The 27,149-nt window shown below is 58.3% G+C and overlaps 2 protein-coding genes and 1 pseudogene across 3 annotated transcripts in view; 2 read left to right on the top strand and 1 right to left on the bottom strand.

The window, feature by feature from the left end:
- Positions 1 to 3,365, top strand: part of PEDS1 (plasmanylethanolamine desaturase 1) — a 17,814-nt gene extending 14,449 nt beyond the window's left edge. Inside the window, exons 5-6 of the mRNA XM_055137839.1 lie at positions 933 to 1,145; positions 1,986 to 3,365. Of these exons, the coding sequence (XP_054993814.1) occupies positions 933 to 1,145; positions 1,986 to 2,107 (335 nt within the window). The 3' untranslated portion in view covers positions 2,108 to 3,365. The remainder of the gene's footprint in view (positions 1 to 932; positions 1,146 to 1,985) is intronic.
- Positions 3,200 to 20,030, bottom strand: LOC129404998 (U1 small nuclear ribonucleoprotein C-like; annotated as a pseudogene).
- UBE2V1 (ubiquitin conjugating enzyme E2 V1) overlaps positions 19,090 to 27,149 on the top strand; it is a 25,893-nt gene continuing 17,833 nt past the window's right edge. The window contains exon 1 of one of the 2 annotated variants that reach the window (XR_008630161.1): positions 19,090 to 22,290. Coding sequence is in view for 1 of the 2 variants with exons in the window: in XM_055137837.1 (XP_054993812.1) it covers positions 22,269 to 22,290 (22 nt within the window). In the remaining variant the exon portion in view is untranslated. The remainder of the gene's footprint in view (positions 22,291 to 27,149) is intronic. The other variant, XM_055137837.1, reaches the window with a different exon arrangement.

Genomic DNA, 27,149 nt, shown 5'->3' with positions numbered 1-27,149 from the left:
GTGTGTGTTCCTTCCTCCTGTCTTAGTCACTGCTGCAGGGCAGAGCTGTGCTCAGTGGTGTAGAGGGGTGTGTGTGTGTGTGTGTGTGTGTGTGTGTGTGTGTGTGTGTGTTCCTTCCTCCTGTCTTAGTCACTGCTGCAGGGCAGAGCTGTGCTCAGTGGTGTAGAGGGGTGTGTGTGTGTGTGTGTCCCTCCTGGCTTTGTCACTGCCAGCAGGGCTGTGCTCAGTGTCATGGGTGAGTGTCACATGCATGAGGCCCTGGCTTCAGTTCCTGCCGTCACACAAGTGAAGTTGCTGGTAGAGTTGGGTGTTGGCCTCATCTGCACTTCCTGCTTCTCGTGCTCCGTCTGGCCCAGCCAGCCGACTGCCCATCCCCGCCGCCACGGGCCCAGAGCAGGGTTGGGGTGTCCCTGCCCGGCCCCCCAGGACTCCCGCTGGCTGCACCCAGCCTGCCTGGCACATGAGCAACTCTGCCGGGCACGTGGGGCATGCAGCCCTGCAGCCCTGGCTGCTGGGACAGTGTCGCGCCTTCAGGCCCAGGGCTCCCCCCGCTGTTTGTTCTTCCTGGAGACCTGCCCCCCGCTTTCTCACCCCCGGGCCCGCCCCCCCACCCCCCGAAACCCGGAAACCACAGGCCCGGGGAACCCCTGACTCAGGTTCTCCTCGGGAACCAGGACGCAGACGGACTCCTGTCTCAAGAGGAAGTTGAGCTGGTGAAGGCTGACCACACTGGGCCAGCTCCACATCTCTGGGCCCAGCTTGACCCCGAGCCGGCTCCTTAGCTATCACTTCCGGGTCATCCCTTCCCTGATGACGGAAAGGGGTGCAGCCAGGGCCCCGAGGGCGGGGGGCGCTGCCCTGAGCCAAGAGGCAGGCCCCCCACCCCACGTGACGGCCGTGTGGGCCCCCTCTCCCCCCTCCTCACCGTGCAGAAGCGCTGGAGCAGCGGTACCCCTGGGAGTGCTTCGTCTTCTGCCTGATCATCTTCGGCACCTTCACCAACCAGATCCACAAGTGGTCCCACACGTACTTCGGGCTGCCGCGCTGGGTCACCCTCCTGCAGGACTGGCACATCATCCTGCCTCGGAAACACCATCGCATCCACCACGTCTCCCCCCACGAAACCTACTTCTGCATCACCACAGGTGCGTGGGGAGGGGGACCCTGCCCAGGCCTCCCCGCAGCACCAGCCTCGCCCACCCGGGATGGCCTCTGAGGCGCCCACTGGGGTCGGGGCAGCTGGCACGACGCCGGCGAATGTCCCCCCCGGCCCCCAGGCAGCGTCTGTGGAGCCCCAGCTCTGAGCGTAGAGCGAAGCCCTGTGTGGCACCACGCCCGCCCTGCCGCTGGCACGTGCCGCCACTACAGTGGCACACGCAGCAGGCAGAAATAGGTGCTGTCGGGGTGGGGGCTGGAGCGATAGTCCAGCGGGGATGGCCTTTGCCTTGCACACAGCCGACCCGGGTTCGATTCCCAGCATCCCATAGGGTCCCCCAAGCACCACCAGGAGTAATTCCTGAGTGCAGAGCCAGGAGTAACCCCTGAGCATCACCGGGTGGGACCCAAAAAGAAAAAGAAAAATAGAAGCTGTGGGGGCTGGAGCTGGGGTGCAGCCCCTAGGGCACCTATCTTGCACGTGAGGCCCTGGGTTCGGTCCCCAACAAGGTAGGTTGAATAAGAAGCTGAGGCCGGAGCGGGAATGCGGTGGGGAGGGCACTTGCCTTGCATGCGGCCGGGCCAGGTTCCATCCCTGAGCTCCACCAGGAGTGCTCCCTGAGTCCTGAGCCAGGAGTCAGCCCGGACCACTGCCAGGGGTGGCCCCGCACCAAAAAGGCAACTGAGTGGGGGGTGAAGACACATGAGGGGGGTCCCCGAGGCCAGGGTGGGGACCCTCTGTCCTTACGGGCAGCCCTGGTCCCTCCCGGCCGCCGTGGGCCCCGCTTCCTCCCTCCCGCTCAGCCCCGCGCCCCCTGTCCCCGCTGCAGGCTGGCTCAACTACCCTCTGGAGAGGCTGGGCTTCTGGCGCCGTCTGGAGGACATCATCCAGGCCCTGACGGGCGAGAAGCCCCGGGCCGACGACATGAAATGGGCTCAAAAGATCAAATAGCCGCTCCGAGCCGCCGCGTCTTTGCCAACCTTCCCCCGGACCTCTGCCCGCCCCCCCTACCCTGAACCAAAGCCATCTGCCAAATCCCAGCCTCGTCACACTGACCTCTCGAGGTGGAGAGGCCACCCCTGGGCCGGGCCCGGGCGCCCCCAGCCCACACGTGACACAGAATACTTGAGCCACTGATTTTTTTCATGTCCTTTTTTTAAAAAAAAAAAAATCATTTTTTTTTCTTTGACCCCTCCCCAGACACCTGAGCCCCTCTGTCTGCCAAGCAGGACTGCAGAAACAGGACCCCCTTCCCCCCACCCCTGCCTGCCAGCCACACTCCGGGGAAGAGGGGAGGCGCCCACTAATCACAGCACTCCTTATCGCGCTGTCTCTCGGCAGAGGTGCTGGAGTCGTGGGGTCTTGTCCCTCCGCGCCTGGCCACAGTTGGTCTAGGGCTTCCCCAAGGAGCCCGAGGAGCCCTGCAGACTGACCCCCAGGCTGGGCAGACCGCCCCTGACCACCCCTGCCCCCAGCCTTCAGCCTAGCCTGACCTCCAGGGTCTGAGGACAGGTCACGCTCCCCGTCCACGCCTCGCCCTGTGTCCGATGCTTCCGGTCAGAGGACCGCACCTGGCCACTGTCCTCGCTGAGGGTCCTGGTCATTTTCCAGGAGACACACCCGGCTCCAGGCGTCAGTCAGAGAAGCAAGCGGGCGCTTTTTTTTTTTTTTGTTATTGTTTTGGTTGGTTTTTTTTTTTTTTAAAGGTGCTTGCTTAATGTAAATAATAGAAAGCCTTAATATCTTTTCTGTAACGGAGTAATATTTTAATGTCATGTTTCGGATGTACATAATATATTTATAACAAAGCAGCAAGAGTCTACTTCAACCGGCTGCCTGGCATTTCCTGTTCGGGAGGTGGCGGGAGGATTTCCAGCCTGGTGGAGAGCAGGCCCCGCCCCGCACCCCCCTTTCCCCAGCCCCACCTCCAGGATGGGGGCTCTGTTGCCTGAGACCAGCCCCAAGGAATCCGCTCCACGCACTTCCGGAGGGGCCCACGTCCTGGAGACACCCAGCAGGCAGAGATCATGATGTTGGAGCCATAATGAAGGCCACGCTCGAGTCACGAGTTTCTCTTCGGCAAATGTTTCTTGGTGCCTGGTGTTTGCCAGGCCCCAGCCTGGACATGGGGGTGCAGCAATGAACAAATAAATGAGGACTTTCCCCTGCAGAGTTGACCTACTGGGGACAATAAACATCAATAAATGCACATTGGCATCCAGGTGGTGATTTGTAAAGGAAATCAAATGGGGCCAAGCCGCATGGAAAGCAGCAAGCGGCCACTGTGCGGGGGTGATCCGGGAGGGCTTCTCCGAGGAGGTGGTGCTTAGTGGCGAGCTCAGGAGGAGAGGTTAGAGCCAACTGGGGGAAGGAGGCTTCCTGCAGGAAGAGCAAGTACCAAGGCCCTGAGGCAGGAACAAACTGGGGGTGGATGGGTAAGGGGTTAGCACGCAGTGTGGCTAAACAGGAATAGGCAAGGGGAAGTGGGGGTGAGGTGGGGAAAAGGGGGGTGCTAGAAATTGATGAATTGATGGGTGGGAAGCAAGTGGGAGATACTGGGTGTCTTACACAAATGAGTATCTTGTTCATTTATTTCTTTTTCTTTTTTTTTGGGTCACACCTGGCGATGCACAGGGGTTACTCCTGGCTCTGCACTCAGGAATTACCCCTGGCGGTGCTCAGGGGACCATATAGGATGCTGGGAATAGAACCCAGGTCAGCCGCATGCAAGGCAAACGCTCTCCCCGCTGTGCTATTGCTCCAGCCCCCTTGTTCTTTTTTTTTTTTTTTTTTTGGTTTTTGGGTCACACCCGGTGATGCACAGCCGGTTACTCCTGGCTCTTCACTCAGGAATTACCCTTGGTGGTGCTCAGGGGACCATATGGGATGCTGGGATTAGAACCCGGGTCGGCCACGTGCAAGGCAAACGCCCTACCTGCTGTGCTATTGCTCCAGCCCCTGTTCATTTATTCTTTTTTTTTTTTCTTTTTGGGTCACACCCGGCGATGCACAGGGGTTGCTCCTGGCTCTGCACTCAGGAATTACCCCTGGCGGTGCTCAGGGGACCATGTGGGATGCTGGGAATCGAACCCGGGTCGGCCGCGTGCAAGGCAAACGCCCTACCTGCTGTGCTATTGCTCCAGCCCCTGTTCATTTATTCTTAATGAATAAATGCATTGCAGTTATACAGCAGCCAGGCACTGGGATTCAGCCGTGAACCCAACAGCATTTTAATAACCAGCTGGGGCTAGTTTCTCCAAGATTGGGCCGAGAAGGGAGTCAGCCTATTGATCAGAAATGACAAAAGTTGGGCCAGAGCGATAGTACAGCGGGTAGGGTGTTTGCCTCACACACAGCCAACCAGGGTTTGATCCCCGATATCCCATGTGATCCCCCAAGTCCCAACAGTTATAATGCTTGAGCACAGAGCCCCGAGTAACCCCTGAGCATCACTAGGTGTGACCCAAAAGGCAAAAAACAAAACAAAACAAAAAATTACAAGTCTCTTTAGTACAACTACAGATAAATACTGCATTTATTTTTTTAGGAAACCACACCCAACTGTGTTCAGGGCTTATTTCTGACTCTGTTCGGGGATCGTTCCTGGGGGGCGGGCTCAGGGGAGCGGGATTCCGGGAAATGAAATCTAGGTCAGGTGCGTGCTAGGTAAGCACTCTGCCCACTGCATTATCTCCCAGGGCCCAGATACATTTCATCATACATTTGCTGCCGGGGATAGAACCCAGGGCATCATAATTGTGAAGCAAATACCCTACCACTGAGCTCCATCCAATTCTCAGACACTTAAAAAATGTGATCAAAGTGTGTTGTGGGGTGAGGAGGGAGAGGTTATTTAGAATTTTCTGACAGTTTGCGTGCCATTAGACTTTTTGTCTGTGACTAAGGAATGCAAAAGGGAGGTTAAAGCCATTAATTATGACTAAAGTGAGACCAAAGTGACAGTATAGTGGGTAAAGCACTTGACTTACATGTGGTCCACCCAGGTTCAATTCCTGGCAACCATCTGGTTCCTCTTCTCGCCAGGAGTCATCCCTAAATGCAGAACCAGGAGTAAGCTCTGAGAGCGCGCGCGCACGCGCACACACACACACACACACACACACACACACACACACACACGACTCAAGTCTAACAGAGAAAAGTTAAAAAGTCAGATAGTACAGGGGGAGGCGCTTGCCTTGCACGCAGCTGATGAGGTTTGACCTACGGCATCCCGTGTGGTCCCCTGAGCCCTACTAGGAGTGACCCCTGAACCCAAAGCCAGTAGTAAGTCCTGAGCAACACCGGGTTTTGCCCAAACACCAAAGAAAGGTTGATAGCTAAAATAATGATTTGCTTATTCAACTGAAAAGTGCAGCAGTGGTTCTGACAAGGCGTGGCAGTACCCCAGGACTTAAACGTGACTCACTGCTGAACTCTGTTCCACTGAGTGGAGACTTGCCATTGGACCAGCTCAGCAAGTTGGGTGGCAAGTGCAAGCGTTGTGGCTCAACCTGGGGCAGGTGCTCATTGGTCCGGATTGAGTCATGTGTCTCTGTCTGAGCCAATCACAGCAAGGTCAGTGGCAAGTCTGCGCTGTGGCTAAACCCAGGGCAGGCGCTCATTGGCCTGAATTGAGTCATGTGTCTCTGCCTGAGCCAATCAGGGTGGAGGGAGGGGTTTTATTGTCCTGAACAGCCTCTGCCTCCAGTTGCAGGGGACCAACATCCTTGTCCCCTTGTCAAACCCCCATACACAGCCCCATGATCTCACACCCAAGAAAGATTCTCAAAAGAAGACTGTGTAGCTCAATGATAGAGCTCATGCTTTGCCCAGATGAGGCCCGGGTTTCATCCCTAGCACCCTAAAACCATCACTAAGTCCGCTGAGGAAGGGGTAGGCAGCTATACTCTACCAAAGTGGCCTCATGTGCAACCTTGGGGGCACTGGGTTGAACTTCCTGTTCCCAGACCCACCGGAATTTCCAGGGCCTGCAATCTGTCAGTTGCAGGGGCTTGGGGAGATGTCCCAGATGATAAGGCAGAGCCTCGCACCCAGAGTCTCGCTGCCCCTGTGCCCCAGAGGCTGGGAAGTCCCCTCAGATCCCGGGCCCTGTGAGCTGGGGTTGCTGCAAGCAGAGGTCCACGAGGGCCGTGCCATGCCGTACAACTGTCTCCTCGGAGAGCTCTGGTCTCGGGTGCCAGCGGACAATGCTCACTCTCGTTGGCAGGCGGGAAGGCTGACACAGTGAGTCCTCTGTCGTGCACTGAGGTCCCTGCAGGTGGCTAGAAGCTGAGGAAGCCGGTGTCCAGGGAGAGCTGCCAGTCTGAGAGTCTGAGAACCCAACAGCACAGCAGGACACAGGAGCAGCTGATGCTGAGGGCCCTGGGGGTGCCTGCTTGCACATCAGCTCAGGGGGTGGTGGTCGTTATTGTTCAGTTGATGGTGTTTTGTTTCGTTTTTAAATACCGTGATTTACAAAATTGTTCCTGACAGCGTTTCAGGCATTGTAGGCCTACAATGTTCAGGACACTGATGCCGTCTCCAGCATCATTTTCCTCCACCGACATCCCCAGGTTTCCTCTCAACCCCCTTTCCCCCATCCTGCCTCTTTAATGGACACAAGTTAAAGTTTGGGATGCTGGGGATCAGAACCAGGTCAGTGCATGCAAGGCAAGCGCCCTACCCACGGTGCTGTCTGTAGTTTGGGACTCAGGCTTACAGAGTTGCTGGCTCTGCGGTTTATTTTGTTTGGGGAGAGGTGGGGATCCACACCCAGTGCCACTCAGGGCTTACTCATGGCTCTGCACTCAGGGATTACTTCTGGCAGGGCTCGGGGGACTATATGGGGTGCTGGGGACTGAACCTGAGTCGGCTGCATGCAAGGCAAGTGCCCTACTCACTGTAATGTCTCTCCAGCTCCTGGCTCTGTGGGTTAGATACACACCAGGACTTTATCTCTCTACCACCATTGTACCACTGTCCTGCTTATTACCTCCCATTTGCCTCCTCTTATTCCCAGCACCTTGATTTCTTTCCTCCCCATCCTCATTTCTGTACTCTAGGGTTGAGGGTAATCTACGTATCCCACTTGCATTCCTCTGTCCTATTATTCTAAATACCAGAGATAAGTGAGATCATCCAGTATCCATCCTTCTAACTTCACTTGACACAATATCCTCCAATTCCATCTAAGATGCAATGAAGGACACGATAGATACACAGCAGGTAGGGCGATGACCTTGCACATGGCCGACCTGGTTATGATCTCTGGCATCCCATAGGGTCCCCTGAGCATGGCCAGGAGTAATTCCTGAGTGTAGAGCCAGGAATGACCCCTGAACATTGCTGAGTGTAGCCCAAAATTGAAGAAGAAGAAGAAGAAGAAGAAGAAGAAGAAGAAGAAGAAGAAGAAGAAGAAGAAGAAGAAGAAGGAGGAGGAGGAGGAGGAGGAGGAGGAGGAGGAGGAGGAGGAGGAGGAGGAGGAGGAGGAGGAGGAGGAGGAGGAGGAGGAGGAGGAGGGGGAGGGGGATGGGAGGGGGAGGGGGAGGAGGAGAAGGAGGGAGAGATGCAGGGGGAGGGGGAGGGGAGAGAGAGAGGGAGAGGGAGAAATGAGGAGGAGGAGGAGGAGGATGCCTGAGTTGATCCCACCATTGCATGGCTATTGTACTCTGCTGCTGTATATAAAAGTCTACATATGTCCTTTCCTTTTTTTTTTTTTTTTTGCTTTTTGGGTCACAGCCAGTGATGTACGAGGGTTATTCCTGGCTCTGCACTCAGGAGTCACTCCTGGCAGTGCTCAGGGGACCCTATGGGATGCTGGGAATTGAACCCAGGTTGGCCGCGTGCAAGGCAAACGCCCTCCCCGCTGTGCTATGGCTCCAGCCCCAACATCTGTCCTTTCCAAGGAATGCTTTCGTGTCGCGGGGGTAGATCCCGAGGAGAGGCGTAGCAGGGCTGGATGGCAGCTCTATTCTTCTCCGAGAACTCGTCATCCTGCTTTCCCTGGGGTGAACAGACAACATTCCCACCTGCAGTGGATGAGACACGTTCCCGCCAACACAAGTCAGAGGCACCAGAAATCTGGGTTTCCGAGTGCCGGCTACAGGCCTGCTCATTTCCGCCCTCCTGCCCACTGCCTTGCCAGGAACCCAGGCCAGGTGACCCGGTGCTGCTACCTGGTGGCAGGAGTGGTGCAGGCAGACACCTGTACCCCTCTGCTCACTCTCCAGGAGTCAGGACAGGGCACTGCCTTCAATGGAACCCCGTCTCTTTAGAGAACCCCAAAACCTCCCAGCTCCTTTGTTTTCAGGGGGGCGGAGCACACCCACAGTGCTCAGGGGACCAGGTGGTGCCTGTGAAGCCTGCGCTCCCACCCTCTGCGCCCCCCTCCTGACCTCTCAACAGCACCCAGGGGTGGGGGTTCAGCTCAGCCGTCGAACACATGCCTTGCATGAGTACCTGGGTTCAACCTTGAGCAACACACACACACACACACACACACACACGCACAAACACGTGCGCACAAGAATCCACAATCCCCGGGGCTGGAGAGAGTCCAGCGAAGGGCTCTTGCCTTGCACAGGGTCAACCCTCGGGTTCGATTCCCAGTTTCCCAAGTGGTCCCCGGCACACCACCAGGAGTGATTCCTGAGTACCACCTGAGTGCCAGGACTAAGCCCTAAGTACCCCCAGGTGTGGCCCCAAACAAACAAGAGAGGAAGAAGCTGCCCCAAGCAGAAGGGTTCTGCTGAGTGCAGCCAATCCGGCCTGTCTGTTCTCCTCTGGCCTCATAAGCGTTTTTGGGGGAGCCACACCTCACGGTGCTCAGAGGTCACTCCTGGTGGTGCTTCGGGGATCATACTGTTGCCAGGGATTAAACCTGGGTGGACCACAGGTGAGCCTTGGACCTTAATCACTGTATGATCTCTGCAGCCCTCATGAGCATTTTTTTCTTGTTTTCTTTTTGGTGGGGAGTCACACCCATCAGTGCTCAGGGGTTACTCCTGGCTCGGCACTCAGGAATCACTCCTGACAGTGCTCAGATAACCATATATAATGCCAGAGATCAAACCCAGGTCAGCTGTGTACAAGATAAATACCCTATTTGCTCTGGCTTTTTTTTTTTTCTTTTTTGGTCACACCCAGCGATGCTCAGGGGTTACTCCTGGCTCTGCACTCGGGAATTACTCCTGGCAGTGCTTGGGGGACCATATGGGATGCCAGGGATTTAACCTGGGTCAGCTGAGTGCAAGGCTAACACTCTACCCTGCTGTACTATGGCTCCAGCACCCCCTCCCCCAGCATTTTTTTTTAACGGATGGGAGGGAAATAGATGATTTTTTTTTTTTTTTTTTTACTTTTTGGGTCACACCCGGCGATACACAGGGGTTACTCCTGGCTCTGCACTCAGGAATTACCCCTGGCGGTGCTCAGGGGACCATATGGGATGCTGGGAATCGAACCCGGGTCGGCCGCGTGCAAGGCAAACGCCCTACCCGCTGTGCTATCGCTCCAGCCCCGGAAATAGATGATTTCTTAACACAAAACTTAATTTCAGCATCAGCCAGCCAGTCCTTCTGGCACCCGGCAGGCCTCTGTTCGCTTCTCTCCTGGGGTTGCAGACTTGAGACACCACATCACCTGCCGAGCTTAAAGAGCTGTCTGTCTCAGGGGCTGGAGCGATAGCACAGTGGGGAGGGCGTTTGCCTTGCACTCTGCCGACCCGGGTTCGATTTCCAGCATCCCATAGGGTCCCCCAAGCACCGCCAGGAGTAATTCCTGAGTGCAGAGCCAGGAGTAACCCCTGAGCATCGCCAGGTGTGACCCAGAAAGCAAAAATAAATAAATAAATAAATACAAATAAGGAGCTGTCAGTCTGGCCCTTAGCACCTGCCTTCGAGAGCTTCCGGCTCTGCTCTGAAGGGCCAGAAGCCTTGGGGGTCATTTCCTGGGCGTGCTCAGCAGGAGTATTTCCTTCCCTCCCCGCCATGAGGCTCTAAGACGGGGGCTGCACCACACCTGCTTGTGGTTCACAGGCCACACAGCTGGCTAAGGCATTCACACTTTAGTGGTGCCTGTACACAGGCTGGGGGGGCACACTCCAGGCGATGGTGCTGCGAGGGGCTGGCACCCCTTCCAATTGCACTGCACACACAGATCTGCTGTAGAGCCTTGGGAAACGGCCAGTGGTGCTGAGGTCACAGAAAGCAAATTGCCAGGATGGTACTTGCCACATGTGGTTGGGGTCAGGGCTTGGACGCACAGCCTCAAGCTTGCAAAGCGGGCACTTGGCCATGGAGTCATCCGGCCTCCTGTGTCATGTTTTTTTTTGTTTTGTTTTGTTTTCTTTTTTGGGTCACACCCAGCGATGCACAGGGGTTATTCCTGGCTCATGCACTCAGGAATTATTCCTGGCGGTGCTCAGGGGACCATAAGGGATGCTGGGAATCGAACCCGGGTTAACCACATGCACGGCAAATGCCCTGCCCACGTGCTATCGCTCCAGCCCCTCTGTGTCATGTTTTGATGACTCATGATGAATGGTCATCTACAGCTGCCCAGTTAAACGCTCCCACTTTTGAGAGGCTGGTTTCCCTGCACCCTTGCCAACAGCGTGTCACCAGGCATTGTGTTCTTTGCCCATCTGATAGGTGGTTTTACTTTGCACCTCTCTTACCAGATTTCATGGACTCTAAGGTGTCACTGATTTTGAGATGCAGCCTGGTTTCAGAGATCTCTGGATGCAAAAGAAAAAAAAATGCGTATCTCTGAATCTGGTCAATTCAGAATATTTAGTGAGATTGGGGCGCCTACGTCCTTTCCCTGTTTCTGTCGGGGTGTGGGGTGGAGGGCTTAAGAGTCTGGGTTCTGCGCCAGAGAGACAGGACAGCAGGTGGGGTCCTCGCTTTGCGCGTGGCAGCCTGGGTTTGATCCCAGGCATCACAAATGGTCCCCCAGGTGTGATCCCTGAGCACAAAGCCCAGAGTAACCCCTGAGCACTCTGGGTGTGCGTCCCCCCCGTTGTTTTTTGTTTTTTGGTTTTTTTTTTTTTGCTTTTTGGGTCACACACAGTGATGTGCACAGGGGTTACTCCTGGTTCATGCATTCAGGAATTACTCCTGGAGGTGGTTGGGGAACCATATGGGAAGCTGGGAATAGAACCTGGATCTACCGCATGCAAGGCAAACGCCCTACCCACTGTGCTATAGCTCCAGCCCCTCCCCCCATTTTTTTAAGGAGTTTGGGGACTCAGGGACCAGGGAATGACTCAATGACAGCTTCACATAGACCCCCTGTACTGACAGGAGCACTGAGTGTGTCCCAAAACAAAAATACGACTTTGCGGGTTCAAATCTCACCTTTGTCACTTTCAGGCTCGTGGCTTTGGGAGCAATTGCTGCATTTCCCAGTGTTTGGGCTTGCCCCTCTGTAAAGGAGAGGAGATGGTCACCTCATAAGGTGGTCAGGGAAGAAATTAATTAAAGAAATTTACATGTGCAAAGCTCCTGTCAGCTCTGATTATCACCCTCTCAGTCTCCATCTCTGTCTCTCTGTCTCTGCTTCTGTCTCTCCTCTCTCTGTCTATCTCTCTGTCTGTCTCTCCTTCTCTCTCTTCTTCTTTTAAATTTTAGGTTTTGGGCTACACCTGGCTCTGCACTCAGGAATTACTCCTGGCGAGCTCAGGGGCACACATGTGGTGCCAGGGTTCAAACCCAGATTGACCGCATGCAAGCGAGTGCCCTACCTGCTGTGCTATGGCTCCAGCCCTATCACCTGCTCTTGAGAAGTCTTTAATCTGGGTGCGGGGCAGTGGGGCAGAGGTTTGGGGTCACACCCAGTGGGCTTCAGGGGCTGCTCCTGATCTATGCTCAGAAGTCCTCCCTGGCCGTGTTCCAGGACCATTTGTGGTACTGGGGACTCAACTAGGGTCACCTGCATACAAGGCAAGCACCTTCACCCACCAGTGCTCAGGGTTTACTCCTGACTCTGCACTCAGGAACTACTCCTGGCGGGGGCATCATATGGGATGCTGGGGGTGGAACAAGGTGCTTCCCGTTTAAGGCAAACACTCTACCCGCTGAATTCTCGCTATAGCCCTGGCTGCCTGACTTTTTAATGACATGTAAGGCTGTTTATAAATTAAAGAGGGGCTGGAGTGATAGTACAGCGGGTAGGGCGTTTGCCTTGCACGCGACCGACCCGGGTTCGATTCCCAGCATCCCATATGGTCCCCTGAGCACTGCCAGGGGTGATTCCTGAGTGCAGAGTTAGGAGTAACCCCTGAGCATCGCCGGGTGTGACCCAAAAAGCAATATATATATATATATATAAATTAAAGAAATATTCATTTTGCTTCCTACCTCTGCCTCAGTGTATGTGACCACGCCCACCTCCAGAAAGAAACAGAATGATACAAAAGTAACAGATGATACACAAGCCATGACAGTATACAAGTTACAGATGTTACAAAAGCTACAGACATTAGGAAGCCAGGGGAAACAGCCCCATCCATCAGTAGAGGCTGCAAGAAACTATGCCCAGACTCCCTGGCTACCTCTCCCATCGCTGGTTGCTCTCTATATTTTGGTAACTGCATCAAACATGAATGAAAATGTACTTATTATTTGGGAGATCGGACAGCTGATGGTTCTGGACAGCTGCTTCCCGTTGGTTGCTGAGGGACCACGTGGTACTTGAAATTGAGCTTCCGGCTCCAGAGGGGAAAACCCCTTGTACTGGCTCCCTTTTCTAGTGCTCATACATTTTTGTCTGTGCTGCTGGCTGGGACTCACACATCCAGATACAGTGCTCGCAGCTCTGGGCTGCAGTGCTCACCAGGGCTTGTGCTCTTTTGGCTCGCTGGCACTGGCTCTGCTACTTGAGTTGCACCCCTTATGGTTGTGGAGCTGGTCCAGGTCACTGTGCTCACGCACACCCTCAGCGGTGGCTGGACTTTCTGGCCATGGCGCTTGAGCATCTTTTTTTTTTTTTTTGCTTTTTGGGTCACACCCGGCTAGCGATGCACAGGGGTTATTCCTGCCTCTGCACTCAGGAATTACTCCTGGCAGTGCTTGGGGGACCCTACGGGATGCTGGGAATCGAACCCGAGTCGACCACATGCAAGGCAAATGCCCTCCCCACTGTGCTATCGCTCCAGCCCCTCGTTTTCATTTTTATGCCACACCTGACCTTGCTGAAGCATGCTCCTGGCTCTGTGCTCAGGGATCACTCCTGGTAGGCTCCGGGGACCATATGAGGTTCTGGGGATCAAACCTGGGTCAGCCACATGCAAGACAAGTGCCCTACCTGCTGTGCTATCACTCCAGCCCTGAACATCATCATTTAAATTTGGGGGGGTGTTGGGCGTGTCACATCTAGCCGAGATCAGGGCTTACTCTAGGCTCTGTGCGCAAGGATCACTTCCGGCAGGGCTCTGAGGAACATGTGCGTTGCTGGGGATCGAACCAGGGTCAGCCACGTGCAGGTAAGCACTCTACCTAGTACACTACCTCTCTGGCCCCCTTGACCATCTTTCTCGTTGGGGTGCTGGCCAGAGCCGAGGTCTGTTGTGGGGTTTATACACCTGGCTGTGGCCCAGCGGGGCATGGACTTGGTTGGTCAGCATCACAGGCAGCAATGGCTGGGGCCGCACACGGCGGGCAACAGAGATTCGAACCCGTGCTGCTCCATTTGCAAGGCAGGCAGCTACACCACCGTACCCTTCCCCCAGGCGCCTAGAGAAAATGGCCCAGCACTCTGCTTCAGATATACGAGGGGTGGGAGCGACTGCCTCTATGTTCCACATGTCTCTAGCAAAGGTGTCACATCAACACCGACCCCTTCCCAGGGACTCTATGTCCTGTCAGTGGAGTGCCCACATCACAGCTTTATGTCTGCAGGCTGTATTATAAAAGCGACACCATGAGCCTGGGCATTAGTCCTTTGTTTCCTGGCACGTGGCGATGCTCAGGGCTTACTCTTGGCTCTGTGCTGAGGAATTACTCCTTGTAGTGCTCAGGGGACCAAACGAGGGCCGGGGATTGAACCTGGGTCAGCTGTTTGTAACATAAATGCCCTATCTATTGTACTACCTCTCCAGCTCCAAGACTCTATATTTTCTTGAAACTGGAAATACAGGGCCAGAGAGATGGTTCAAAGCGCTGGAGCTTGCTGGAGCAAGCTTTGATGCAGGAGTTCTGGATTCAATCCCTGACACTGCATGGTACCCTGAGCACTGCCAGGAGTAACCACCAAGTACTACACCTGGAATAGTACCCAAGTATTGTCAGATGTAGGTTCGAAAGAAAGAAGGAAGGAAGGGGGAGAGAGAGAGAGACAGAGACAGTGATAGAGAGACAGAGATGGAGAAAGAGAAAGAAAGAAAAAAGAAAGAGAGAAAGAGAAAAAAGGAAGAAAGAAAGAAGGGAATAAAGAAGGAAAGAAAGAAAGAAAGAAAGAAAGAAAGAAAGAAAGAAAGAAAGAAAGAAAGAAAGAAAGAAAGAAAGAAAGAAAAGAAAAAAAGAAAGAAAGAAAGAAAGAAAGAAAGAAAGAAAGAAAGAAAGAAAGAAAGAAAGAAAGAAAGAAAGAAAGAAAGAAAGAAAGAAAGAAAGAAAAAGGGACCAGATCAATACAGCAGCAGGTAGGCATTTGTCTTGCATGCAACCAACCCAGGTTCGATCCTCGGTATCCCATATATTCTACTAAGCACCGCCAGGAGTAATTCCTGAGTGCAGAGTCAGGAGTAACCCCTGAGCATTGCCAGGTGTGACCCAGAAAGAAAAAAAAAATTACGAGTGATCCCTGAGTGCAGAGCTGGAGTAAACCCTGAGCCAGAATCCACAGCCTGGGCAATAGTATAGCACACAGGGCATTTGTCTTGATGATACCCCATATGGTCCCTTGAGCCTCATCAAGAGTGATTCCTGAGAACAGAGCCAGAAGTAAGTCCTGAGTACTGCCAGGGGTACAGGAAAGGAAAGGAAAGGAAAGGAGAGGAGAGGAGAGGAGAGGAGAGGAGAGGAGAGGAGAGGAGAGGAGAGGAGAGGAGAGGAGAGGAGAGGAGAGGGGAGGGGAGGAGAGGAGAGGGGAGGGGAGGGGAGGGGAGGGGAGGGGAGGGGGGAGGGGAGGGGAGGGGAGGGGAGGAAAGGAAGGGAAGGAAAGGGAGGGAAGGGAAGGGAAGGGAAGGGAAAGGAAGGGAAGGAAAGGGAGGGAAGGGAAGGGAAGGGAAGGGAAGGGAAGGGAAGGGAAGGGAAGGGAAGGGAAGGGAAGGGAAGGGAAGGGAAGGGAAGGGAAGGGAAGGGAAGGGAAGGGAAAGGAAGGGAAGGAAAGGGAGGGAAGGGAAGGGAAGGGAAGGGAAGGGAAGGGAAGGGAAGGGAAGGGAAAGGAAGGGAAGGAAAGGGAGGGAAGGGAAGGGAAGGGAAGGGAAGGGAAGGGAAAGGAAGGGAAGGAAAGGGAGGGAAGGGAAGGGAAGGGAAGGGAAGGGAAGGAAAGGGAGGGAAGGGAAGGGAGGGGAGGGGAGGGGAGGGGAGGGGAGGGAAGGGAAGGGAAGGGAAAGGAAGGGAAGGAAAGGGAGGGAAGGGAAGGGAAGGGGAGGGGAGGGGAGGGGAGGGGAGGGGAGGGAGGGGAAGGGAAGGGAAGGAATGCACTCTCAGCGCTTATCTGCCCAATCAAAATCTGCATTTTAACAGGATCCATGGGTGCATTAGAGTCTGAGAAGTATTGCTCTCAGAAATAACAGTGCAGGTCCCATCATGTATGTTGTGTGCTTTATAATCTGAATCGCCTCTCAGGGGTCAGGGATGCAGCTCCAGTGGTGGCGCACATGCCTGCACATGGGAAGCACTTGGTTCAAACCCTGTCACCAAGGAGCTCTCTAGGCACTGATGAGTGTGTCCCGGTGACCCCTGAGCAATGCCAGGTGTGACCCCCAACAATAACAACAGCCAAACAAAGAGCTTTTCCTAGGGACTCGTGCTTTTCTTTTTTATCTCTCTTTCTTTTTAAAAAAAAAATAATTATGTAAGAGTACTGCTATTTATTCAGCCATTGATTAAGCTGATTGAGTTGGCATAAACTCCCCATTGCCTTTTTGTTTGTTTGCTTGACTCGTGCCTTTCACATCCCAGAAATGCCAGACTTCCTAGATATTTTCTTCTTGTCTGCTTGAGACACAGTTTGAATACATGCTATAACAGTCCACAGCATGTCTATTTTGTTAGGTGGGGAGGGGTGGGCATGTCCCACCAGCAGTGCTGGGGAAAGTGGCTTTTGGCCGAGCCCAGGGAGAATGTGGTGCTGAAGGGTGAAACTGAGCCTCCTGCCCGCAGAGCCTGTCTCTCCCTCTCAACTAGCTCTTGGGACCAAATTCCATTCCTGTCTCTCTGTGTCTCTCCGTCTCCCCCCACCCCACACTCCCTCCAGCTGTACCACCTTCTTTTTTTTTGTTTGTTTTGGGTCACACCCGGCAATGCATGCACAGGGGTTTCTCCTGGCTCTTCACTCAGGAATTACTCCTGGCAGTGCTCAGGGGACCATATGGGATGCTGGGATTAGAACCTGGATCAGCCGCGTGCAAGGCAAACGCCCTACCCGCTGTGCTATCCCTCCAGTCCCTGCACCACCTTCTTACCCTGCTAGAACCCTCTTAGGTATGCTTTTAGCTACAGATAACAAATTGCTACCCTTGGGGACAACTTACACGTGGAGAAACTCATCTCCCGTCTTAAGGTCTGTGGGGAGCAGCCGGGGAGCCCGGCTCCTGGCCCAAGCCCGGCGCTGACCATGGCCCCTGGCCTGGCACTTGTCTGTCCACTGTTTCGGCCTCAGACTTCTGCCTGCCTCATGGTCTCACTCTGCTGTCGCAGCTCCACATCGCCACCGCATATTAGAGGAAGGAAGAGAAGGGTGCAGAGAGAGTCCTGTCCCCAGCTAGGACGGGGGAAGGAAACTGTGCAAACACGCCCCCTTCCCAAGCCACCGCGTCCGCGCGGCCCTGGACCAGTCACCGACAGAGGAAGTGACGCCGTGTGTGTTGTGTGTTGACTCAGCCTACTCGACCTTCCCGCTGAGCATCAACAAACGCGAGTGTCCGCTGCCCAGTCCCGCGCTCGGGCCGTGCCGCTCTCCACGCCCCCCCTCGGCCGACCCTGGGGAAACCATCGCTCTCCTCCTGGAGCCTCAGTTTCCTAATCTGACCCACGGAAATGATGACGACTGTCCTGCAAATAATAGTAACGGCAGCTGACGCTTCCAGGGCTTTCACTCCGTGCCGAAGCTCCTTCCTAAGTTCTTTCGTTCTAGGGCCGGAGCCACAGCACAGAGGGGAGGTTCGATCCCCCCTCCCCCACGGCGCCCCATAGGGTCCCCCGAGCCCACCGGGAGTGGCCCCTGAGCACAGAGGCAGGAGTCAGCCCCGAGCAGCGCCGGGTGCGGCCCCAAGACAAACAGTAAATAAAATTAAAGGCTTCAGTTCTATAAACCATTTACTACCTCCCCCACAATGAAGCGAGGCTCTAATTTGCATCAGTTGAAGCTTCAAGTCTCAACGCCGAGACGGGGACGCGCTCCGGAGAGGGGGCGGGGCGTCCCGCGGAGGCGGACTACAACTCCCAGCAGGCCCCGCGACAGTCCTTACACTACACTAACCAGCATGCCCCGGACCAACGCCTTTAACCTCTTCTCGGAATTCCCAAAGAAAAGTTCCCTTTGTCAGTTTTGCCGGCCAGCCATTCCCTAGAACCCAGGGCCCTACGGCCCTACGCAGTGACCATTTATGAGCATTATGGATATGAAGCTTGTGATTTTTACTCCTTGTTTTTAGGGCCAAACCGAGCGGTGCTGGGGGCTACCCAGCACCCGCGTATGGTGTTTTGGGGGTCGCGTGGGTGGTGGTGGGGTTTGAATCTGGAGCTCCCGCGGACACTCCAATGTGTTATCACCGCCCCCCGCCCCCCAGAAATTCCGCATTTTAATCCCCTACATGTTAGCTCTGACTCTCATCTTTTTTTTTTTTTTTTTTTTTTGCTTTTTGGGTCACACCCAGCTATGCTCAGGGGTTACTCCTGGCTTTGCACTCAGGAATTACTCCTGGTGGTGCTTGGGGGACCATATGGGATGCCGGGGATCGAACCCTGGTCGGCCGCATGCAAGGCAAACGCCCCACCCGCTGTGCTCCGCTGTGCTATCGCTCTGGCCCCTCTGACTCTCATCTTTTTATTTATCTAATTGGGGGTGTTGTGGCCACCGAGTGCCTGGTAGCGCCACAGCCTCGCCGGAGTCCATACCGGGTACTGCAAGTCAGATAAAACGGGGATATTCTCAAGAGTTCCCACGTCCAGTTGTTGGGAGGATTGAAAGCTGGGTACGGTGACTGCATGAATGCCAGCCTTTCTAGTGTCCCCCCACCTCTCTCTCTCTCTCTCTCTCTCTCTCTCTCTCTCTCTCTCTCTCTCTCTCTTTTCCTTTTAACTGAGTCGACAACTTTATTTCCATGTTTCACAAAAAAATAAATAAAATTGGTTTTTTTGTTTTTTTTTTTGCTTTTTGGGTCACACTTGGCGATGCACAGGGGTTACTCCTGGCTCTGCACTCAGGAATTACTCCTGGCGGTGCTCAGGGGACCATATGGGATGCTGGGAATTGAACCCAGATCAGCCACGTGCAAGGCAAACGCCCTCCCCGCTGTACTATCGCTCCAGCCCAAATAAAAATTGTTTTTTTGTTCCATTTACTACCCCTCCCAAACTATCCTCTCTCTGATGGGAAGGGGGGGCACGTCTCCCTCTAGAACCCTGGAGAATACCGAGTCACAGTCCCAGGATCTCCTGGTGAAGAACAAGTGACAGGAAGTGGAGAGAGAGAGAGAGAGAGAGAGAGAGAGAGAAAGAGAGAGAGAGAGGTCGGCTCCCACTCTCCTTATGTCTGGCTGAGTCATTCCAGGCCGAGTGGGCACCATCACGGGGCGGGGGGGTCTCATCACTGGAGGCCCGGGCTTCATGGGCATATGGCCTCCCACTGGGGGCCTCATCCCAGGAGCAGGTCCCCCTGGCATCATCCTAGGAGAAAGGGGCTCATCATTGGCCTCATTGGGGGGGCCGTATGGGGTGCTGGCATCATCCCGGGGCGAGGAGGACCCGGGAGACTGGGCGGAGGGGGGGGTCACCGCCCCTGCAGGAGGAGGAGCAGAGAATGGAGGTGGAGGCCTCTCGCCTTGTTGAATGCAGCGGTTGTCCTATCAGTCAGGCTCTGGGCCTGCTCCTCCATCCGTTTCTGATGGTAGAAATTTCCTTCACATTCTCTCTGTGTTCCCTGCCGCTGCAGTGAGCCTTTCTCACAGAGGGAGAGTCGTGGGTGAGGTACGTGTCGCAGTAGTCACAGTAAAACTCAGGCACGGAGCTCTGCAGGCCGTTGAGCGCTCATGCCCCGCTCACCAGAAGTCTCTCTCTCTCTCTCTTGTTTGCTTTGTTTGTATGAAAAATAAATGGTTTTTCACATGTTTTTAAATCTCCACAGCAACCGTAAGAGGTTGATACTATCACAAGCATACACATGCTGAACAGACACACACACACACACACTCAAAAGGGAGGAACTGATGGCAGGAAGATTTGACTCTTGCCCGAATTCACGCAATACCATGCATGTGAATGAAGACAAATCCAGAAATGTTTCGCTCAAGAGGCGGGTCCGCCTTTTGGGACCCACACGCTTCCTGCCGCTACTGACAAATCACACCCAAATCCAGGGCAAATGTTCTCTGTGCTCTTCCAGCCTTCAAGACACACCTGACTTCCCAGATGCGCGGAATGATGCGGTGATCACTGCTTACGTGGACGGTGCTGGGAAGGAGAGCCACGGGCACCCTGAAAGGCATTACAGCTGCGTGTGACTTGGTTGGAGAAATCAAGGAAGGCTCTCCTGAGGAGGTGATGCTGGCTCTGGGAACTGAGGATGGGAAACAACACAGACAAAAGCCCTGGTTGGGGGGTGGAGGGGTGGAGGATGGGGCAGCTGTTTTGTTTCAGGGGGCTTTAAAGAGCCTGTGTCGCCGGAGACATTCTTCAAATCTCTGATGTGCTGACAACTGTGAAGCAGGGGAAGGACATGGGGCACCCGGGTGCCCGTTTTAGGAAGACACTTGCTCACGGGGCTGTGCAGTGCAGAGCTGAGACCTTCGAGCAAAGGCGCCTAGTGCCGGCCCTTAGGGCAGGGCCCCGTGTGTGCGTGCTGGGGGGACGGAGGCCCCTTCTCTCCTGACTCCTCCCGAGGGTCCTGGTCTCCGAGGGGCGTCCCACACTCTTCCAGGCTCCGTGTCTGAGGACCAGCCTTGCTGGAGATTCTCCAGCCGTCAACTCTCGGGGTGCATTTCAGTCACATTTCCGCTGGGCCCACGGCTGCCCTGAGGAGCGTGACCCATGGAGACGGACGGGGACGACAACTGGGCCCATCTGAGGGAGACGCAAGGGGCGGCTTCTCCCTTGGGGAAAAGGGCAGAGCCGCGGGACCGAGGAGTGAGTGCAGCGGGCAAAGTGCTCCTGAGCACAGAGCCAGAAGGAAGCCCAGAGCACTCACTGCCTTCAGGCCCAATAACCACTGTCACCATCAGGACGGATGGAGCCAAGGGCTCCGGGGTGGCCGAGGGGCAGGGGAGGCGGGCGTCCTCTCTCTGTCCCCGCGGGCCGGGATCCCGAGACCGTCCCGTCAGCCTCTCAGCCTCCGGAGGACGGGCTTCTCAGGCCACTCCAGGGGAGTGCATGGCCACACGGTCACACGGTGCAGACCCACCACTGACGGTGACCTCTGGCCGCAAAGGCCCTGCACACCGCCAGCCCAAACCCCAGGCCCCGCCCCTGCACTCTCCCATCACACGCGAGTTCCTTTCCTCGCCCTCTGCTCGCGGTGCTCCCCAATGGGGGTGGGGGGGGCTCGTCCTCAGCACCCAGCGCTGCATGGACCCAGGAGGTGCTTCCTGGTCAGTACCTGAGTGGATGCGCAGCTGCGCCCACGAGGGGTGCACGGGGGGCGTCCTGGGGGGGCGCACCCCTTCCAAGCTGGCCCCTCGGTAGCGTCTGCCGCTGCGGAGCCAGAGCGCCGGCGGCGCGCACGATCTGCCTCGGTCTCCCCAGCAGAAGAGTTGAGTTTCGGCCTGTCCCGGCTTCGTTGTTCACGGGAATCCCCCCGCGCAGGGTGCACCGGGCAGGGAAGCGCCCACGGATGGGAGATCCGTGTCGGCGGCCCCGAGGGGACCTCGCGGGTGGGGGTGGGGATGGGGGTCTCGCGGCTCACCGCCTCGGCCGCCCCGCGCTGGAGACACGTGCAGGTGGGGGGCGGCCGCGCGGGTGCAGCGGCGGGTCCCGGGCTGGCGTGTCCGGAGGCGTGTCCCGGGCGGCGTGTCCCGGGCTGGGGCAGCAGGTCCTGGTTGGCGGGTCCCGCGTTGCAACAAAGGGTCCCGGGCTGGGGCGGCGGGTCCGGGCTGGCAAGTCCCAGACTGGCGGGTCCTGGGTTGCAACGAAGGGTCCCGGCCTACGGTGGCGGGTCCCGGTTGGCGGGTCCCAGGCTGGGGTGGCGGGTCCGGGCTGGCGAGTCCCGGGCTGCAGCGGCTGGTCCCGGGTTGGAGCGGTGGGTCCGAGTCGGCGGATCCCGGGCTGGGGTGGCGGGTCCGAGTCGGCGGGTCCCGGGCTAGGGAGGCGGGTCTGGCTGGTAGGTCCCGGGTTGCAGCGGCGGGTCCCGGGTCCCGGGCTAGGACGGCGGGTCCGGGTCGGCGGGTCCCGGACTGGGGCGGCGGGTCCGGGTCGGCGGGTCCCGGACTGGGGTGGCGGGTCCCGGGTTGCAGCGGCGAGTCCCGGGCCGGGGCGGCGGGTCCGGATCGGCGGGTCCCGGGCCGGGGCGGCGGGTCCGGGGCGGCGGGTCCCGGGTTGCAGCGGCGGGTCCCGGGCCGGGGCGGCGGGTCCCGGGTTGCAGTGGCGGGTCCCGGGCCGGGGCGGCGGGGCCGGGTCGGCGGGTCCGGGTCCCGGCGGCGGCGGCGGCGTGCGTGTGCGCCTGCGCGCGCCTGCGCACTGCGGGCCGGGCGGGGGTGAAGACGGGGCCGGCCTGGGCGCGACAGCGACGCAAGATGGCAGCCACCACGGGCTCGGGTGAGCGGGGGCGCCGGGCGCGGCGGCGGGGGGCGGCGGGCGGCCCCGGGGTCCCCTGCGGTGGGCGCGGGGCCGAGGCGCCGCGGGGTTGCGGGGCCCGGGCCGGCCGGGGCGGGCCGAGGCGCCGGCGCGGCCGGAAGCCGGGCGGGGGCCGCGGGGCCTGTGGGCGGCGCGCGGGGCCCGGCGAGTGGACGTCGGGGGACCCCGCGGGGCGCGGGGGGACGCGGGGCGGCGGGCGGGCGGGGCGCGGGGACCGCGCGCGGGGGGGGCGGCCCGGGGCCCCGCGGGGTGTCCGGAGGGGCCCCCGGGCCGGCGCGGGTTCCGGGGGCCCCGGGGAGGTGCGCGCGGCGCGGCCTCAAGGGCATCCCCGGGCGGGGACGCGGGGGGGCCGGGGCTGCTCCCGGGGTCGCCGCGAGGGGACAGGCCCCCGCGGGCGGCAGCCCCCGCCGATGGGGACCCCGTGGGGGGCGCCCCGGAGCCCCGCGAGGGCTGAGGGCAGCGTGGGAAAAGGTCGCGGCCCGGAGACAGCGCCCCTGACTGTCGCCCTCCCGGGCCCCCCCAGGCGACCCGCCTTCGGGTCACCCGGGGTCTGATGCGTAGGGGGCGGGGATCCCTGCAGCCCCCGGAAAGTTGGGGGAAGCTGCCCTTGGCGTGATCTGCTTCCTGCCCTGGTCCCCCCGGGGGCCCCAGGGAGCCCCTGCAATGGGCCTGCGGGCCAGCTGCAGAGTTCCAAGTCCAGTCTGCACTGCACCCCTTCTTCTGGCGGCCCAGGAGGAACTTGGGGGGACCTGCAGTCGGAAACGAAACAGGGCCCCCGGCTTGGTCCTGGACTCCTCAGGGATGTCCAGAGTGAGGGGGCGCCCCCCCCTTCCCCGCAGGGCTCCCCTCCGTCCCGGGGGGGAGCTGGCCTTGTCTGATGGGGTGCATGCGACTAGGAGCGGATGGGTGTGGGGGTGCCTCAGCAGCGGCCCCCGTCCCCGCTGAGCGTAGTGGGCTCTTCCTGACCCTGGGAGAGACCCCTACCTGCAGCCCCCACCCCGGCCCTGCTCTCCCGTGCAGCATGCTGAGTCAGGGCCTTTGCCAGGGCTGTGGACACCAGCAGAGGGGCTGTGACTCGCCAGGCCCCTGGGAAGGGGGGTGCCGGGGGCCCATTGGGCAGCCCGGCCTTGTTTGCAGTCACTTGAGAGTAGCCGCCTCCGAGCCGGTTTAGCAGCTCCTTAATTCTCCCTTCTTGCCTGCCCTGCCCACTGAAGGGTGCTCCTGAATGCGGGGCGGCCGGATCAGATGGGGAACCGCGCCCTCGGGTCTGCGCCGGGCGTAGGTGACAGGCCCGGCCCAGAGGTCCCCTCCGAGGGGCCTCTTGTCTGTGTGTTCATCCCGGACTCAGCGAGGGCCCGTTGGGTCCCTCCGTGGAGAGAGAACACGGACGTGGCCTCTGTCCTTGCCGCTTCCAGTCTAGACAAGTCGTTGGCCGGGGGAGGGAATGGCTTGGAATTTTTCTCCTAGCACTAAGTGTGGTGGAGGAGGTTGCCCCATCTGATAAGCTGTCTGGAGAGGTAATTAGGGAACTCTGCTGTGAGGAGGTGGCACTGGAGCCGAGCAGGTGATGGACGGAGCCAGTCCTGCCGTCGGTGCAACAGGCCGGGCCGCGCCGGCGGTGAGTGCAAAGGCCCCGTGGCAGCACCGGGAGCAGGGCGGGAGGCTGTCGTAAACGGCTTTGGCTTTTATTGCGTGTGAAAGGAAACCGTGGAGCAAGCACCTGGTCCAGAGTGTATGTCCAGTAAATACTTCCTGAATGAAGGGATTACGGGGAGAATGGCAGACGCCGTGCCCTCTGCTGAAAGGCCTGGGCAGGCTAAGGCCGGCTGGCTGCGGCCTCTGCCTTCTTGCCCCCCTGATGCCTCGGATGTGGTCAGGGCCCGAGCCGCCGGGGTCTGACAGTGTTTCCCCGAGTGGGCGGTGGAGCCGTCTGAGAGGGGCCACTTTCTCTTCCTTCGCGGGAAGAGGGTGGGGGCAGGGGTGCCGAGGGATGTTTCCCCCGGAGAGGGGGCAGTGGCCTGGGCAGGGGGGGCCCTGGTGGGGAACACCAACCCCCCCCCTCCGGTTAATCACGCGCCAGGCTGCCGGGTGGCCGTAGCTTCCTGTCAGGAGCTCGCTGGCTGCGTGGGACGAGCGTGGAGCAGCCTCATGCACCGAGGTGCCTTACCCCTCGCACCCTTCACCCGACCCGGCTGCTGCTTCCAGCGCCTGGACGCCTCCGCCCGCCCCTCCCGCCCCCCCGCCCCCCGGGATTCTGCAGTCTGGTTTCTGAGAGCTACGGCAGCAGGATCTCGAGCTTTTCACACTCACGGACCAGAGCTGGCCCACGTGGAAACCACTGAAGAATCCTACCAGGTCGCTGTGCCAGGATGGTGACAGCACCTGGCCCTGCCGCGCTCGAAGGCCCTCAGACGGCGCCCCAGGGTCCTGCCAGCATCCGCGGGCTTCTTTGAGTCATGCAGAAGCAAGTGCTGGGGGTGAGCCTTGGCCAGCTTCGATTTCTTTTTGTTTGTTTGTTTGTTTGTTTGTTGTGTTTTGTTTTTGGCGATGCACAGGGGTTACTCCTGGCTCTTCACTAAGGAATTACCCCTGGCGGTGCTCAGGGGACCCCATGGGATGCTGGGATTAGAACCCGGGTCGGCTGCGTGCAAGGCAAACGCCCCACCCGCTGTGCTATCGCTCCGGCCCCTCAGCTGCGATTTCTGATTCACGTTCACTGCAGTGACCACCTTGCGAGGCTCCGGCCCGTGGGCAGCAGGAGGCTGTGGCTCCCCCAGGGGCGCGAGCCGGGTGCTGAGAACCTGCGTGTCTCTGTGGGCTCCTCACCCGAGCTCGCGACCGTGCGAAGATCTTGCACTGACCGGAGCTGGATGTGACGTTGTAGAATGCTTATGGTGGAACTGCTTCCCCGGGTGTGTCGGGCAGGGGGGGGGGCTGTAGGCGGGGTGCGTGGGTGCTTCCTCGGGCCCCACTGCCCCGTGATGGGGAGACAGAGGCTCTGTCAGGCCACAGCTGCCTACTGCTCCCCTGAGGGATTGTCCAGGTTCCTTTGGGCCGCATCCAGCAAGTACCGAGGCGACTCTCAGCTCAGTGCTTATTGCACCAGGCGCTGCAGCTCCTGCCAGCCCAGTGCTCCAGCTGTCCTGTTCTGCGCAGGGCATTCGGGCTTCCCAGGTGCCCAGGTTCCCCCCGAGATCACCGCGGGTAGGATGACCCTGTGAGGGCGCCAGGAATGCAGACCCCTCGCCTCAGCACCCCAGGACCTTGGGGGAAATAGAACGAAAGTCCTCTCCTTCTCTTTTCTTTGTTTTGGGGCGGGGGTGGGGGCGGGGGCGGGCCGGGCAGTGCTCGGAGGCTCTGGGCCATTCTCAGCAATACTCAGTCCACTGGCATTTCAGTGCTAGGGTCCGGGAGGCCAGGCCGTGCCAGTGACCGCCGGGGTGGGGGTGGACCACTTGGGTAGGGCACCACGCTGGCACCCTGGGCCCTGGGGTGCTCGCTGGCCTGAGACGAGCATGTTCAGTGACGCCTCCAGGGTTCCTAGTGTTGGCTCTGGGCAAGGGGGCCGTCGTAGGCACAGGACCCGCCCCCTCGCGTGCCTGGCACTCGCGTCCTCTGTCCCTCTCCCCTCCCCCCCTCATGGGCCAGGCCCCTCAGCCTTGACGGGTTTGGGGGCGGGGGGTGCTGGCTGGCTCCCGTGTGCCTTAGCATCATCGCGCTTCTCAGCGGCCTATGGTGGCGGGTGTGTGGACGGCGTGTTGGTGCTCACGGCCCATGACCCGCAGACAGACAGACGGCGAAACTGCTCCGACAGACGCACGCTCTGACTCCCTTGTCACTCTGGCCTCAGTTTCTCCACCTTGGCTGATTCACCGCCAAATAAGATTCCTTTTAAGTTTCTGTTTCTGCTGTTTTCCGCTTCCTTCGGGGGGCTTCTCCGGGCTCGGTGCTCAGGGCCCGCTCCCTGCGGCGCGGGGGCTGGAGTCCAGACCTCCCGCACGCGGAGTCTGTGCGCGCAGCCCTGGAGCTGTCCCCACGGCCCGTCACAGCGTCGGCATGATCCCTAAGTTTGTGCCAGCCCTCCTATCCAGAACCGCTATTGGTGGTTCTTGACCCCGTGCACCCAGGGGCCGCTCTCGCCCCTGCCCGTGGCCCTGGGCTTACCTGGGACCAGCTGCTGCTCATTCACTGTCCCCACCCTCGGAAGGGCCGCACTGGCCACCCCTTTCCCTGTTGCGCCCACCTCTGACGTGTCAGTGTCTGTGTCCTGTGCCGCAGGCCCCCTCGTGCCCAGCAGGGTCCGGCTGACACGCAGCAGGAACTGAAGCAGTGGGTCCCCCCCCTCACCTGGGCGTGGCCACATCCACAAATGGGACATTGGGAGCAACGTTGTATCCGATAGAGCGGAAGTGGGCACTATGGCTTCTGCTGGGGCTTCTGCAGGTCAGTGCTGGGGCTCGGGATGGGTCCTTTGTCCCCCCTATATCAGAGGAAATCTGACCTTTAGCCTGGGGCCCCCTGGCAGCCAGGAAGCCCGGGGTGGTGTGTGTTGTCTGTGTGTTCCCCACCAGCAGGTGACACGTAGTCTGCCGGTTCAGAATGGGAGGGGCCGTTGTGCTGCAGGGAGGGCCTTTGCCTTGCACACGGCCCCCCTAGGTTCGACCCTCAGCACCCCTTGTGGAGCCCTGAGCCCACCAGGCGTGATCCCTGAGCACAGAGCCAGGAGCAGCCCCTGAGCATCGCCAGGTGTGACACAAACCACCCGCCCCCTCTCGCCAACGCCCCCCCCCCAAAAAAAAAGAACGAGGGGCCCGAGTTTC

Source organism: Sorex araneus, chromosome 5, assembly GCF_027595985.1.
Source record: "Sorex araneus isolate mSorAra2 chromosome 5, mSorAra2.pri, whole genome shotgun sequence".
Taxonomy (NCBI): domain Eukaryota; kingdom Metazoa; phylum Chordata; class Mammalia; order Eulipotyphla; family Soricidae; genus Sorex; species Sorex araneus.
This window is presented reverse-complemented; position numbering and strand designations above follow the sequence as displayed.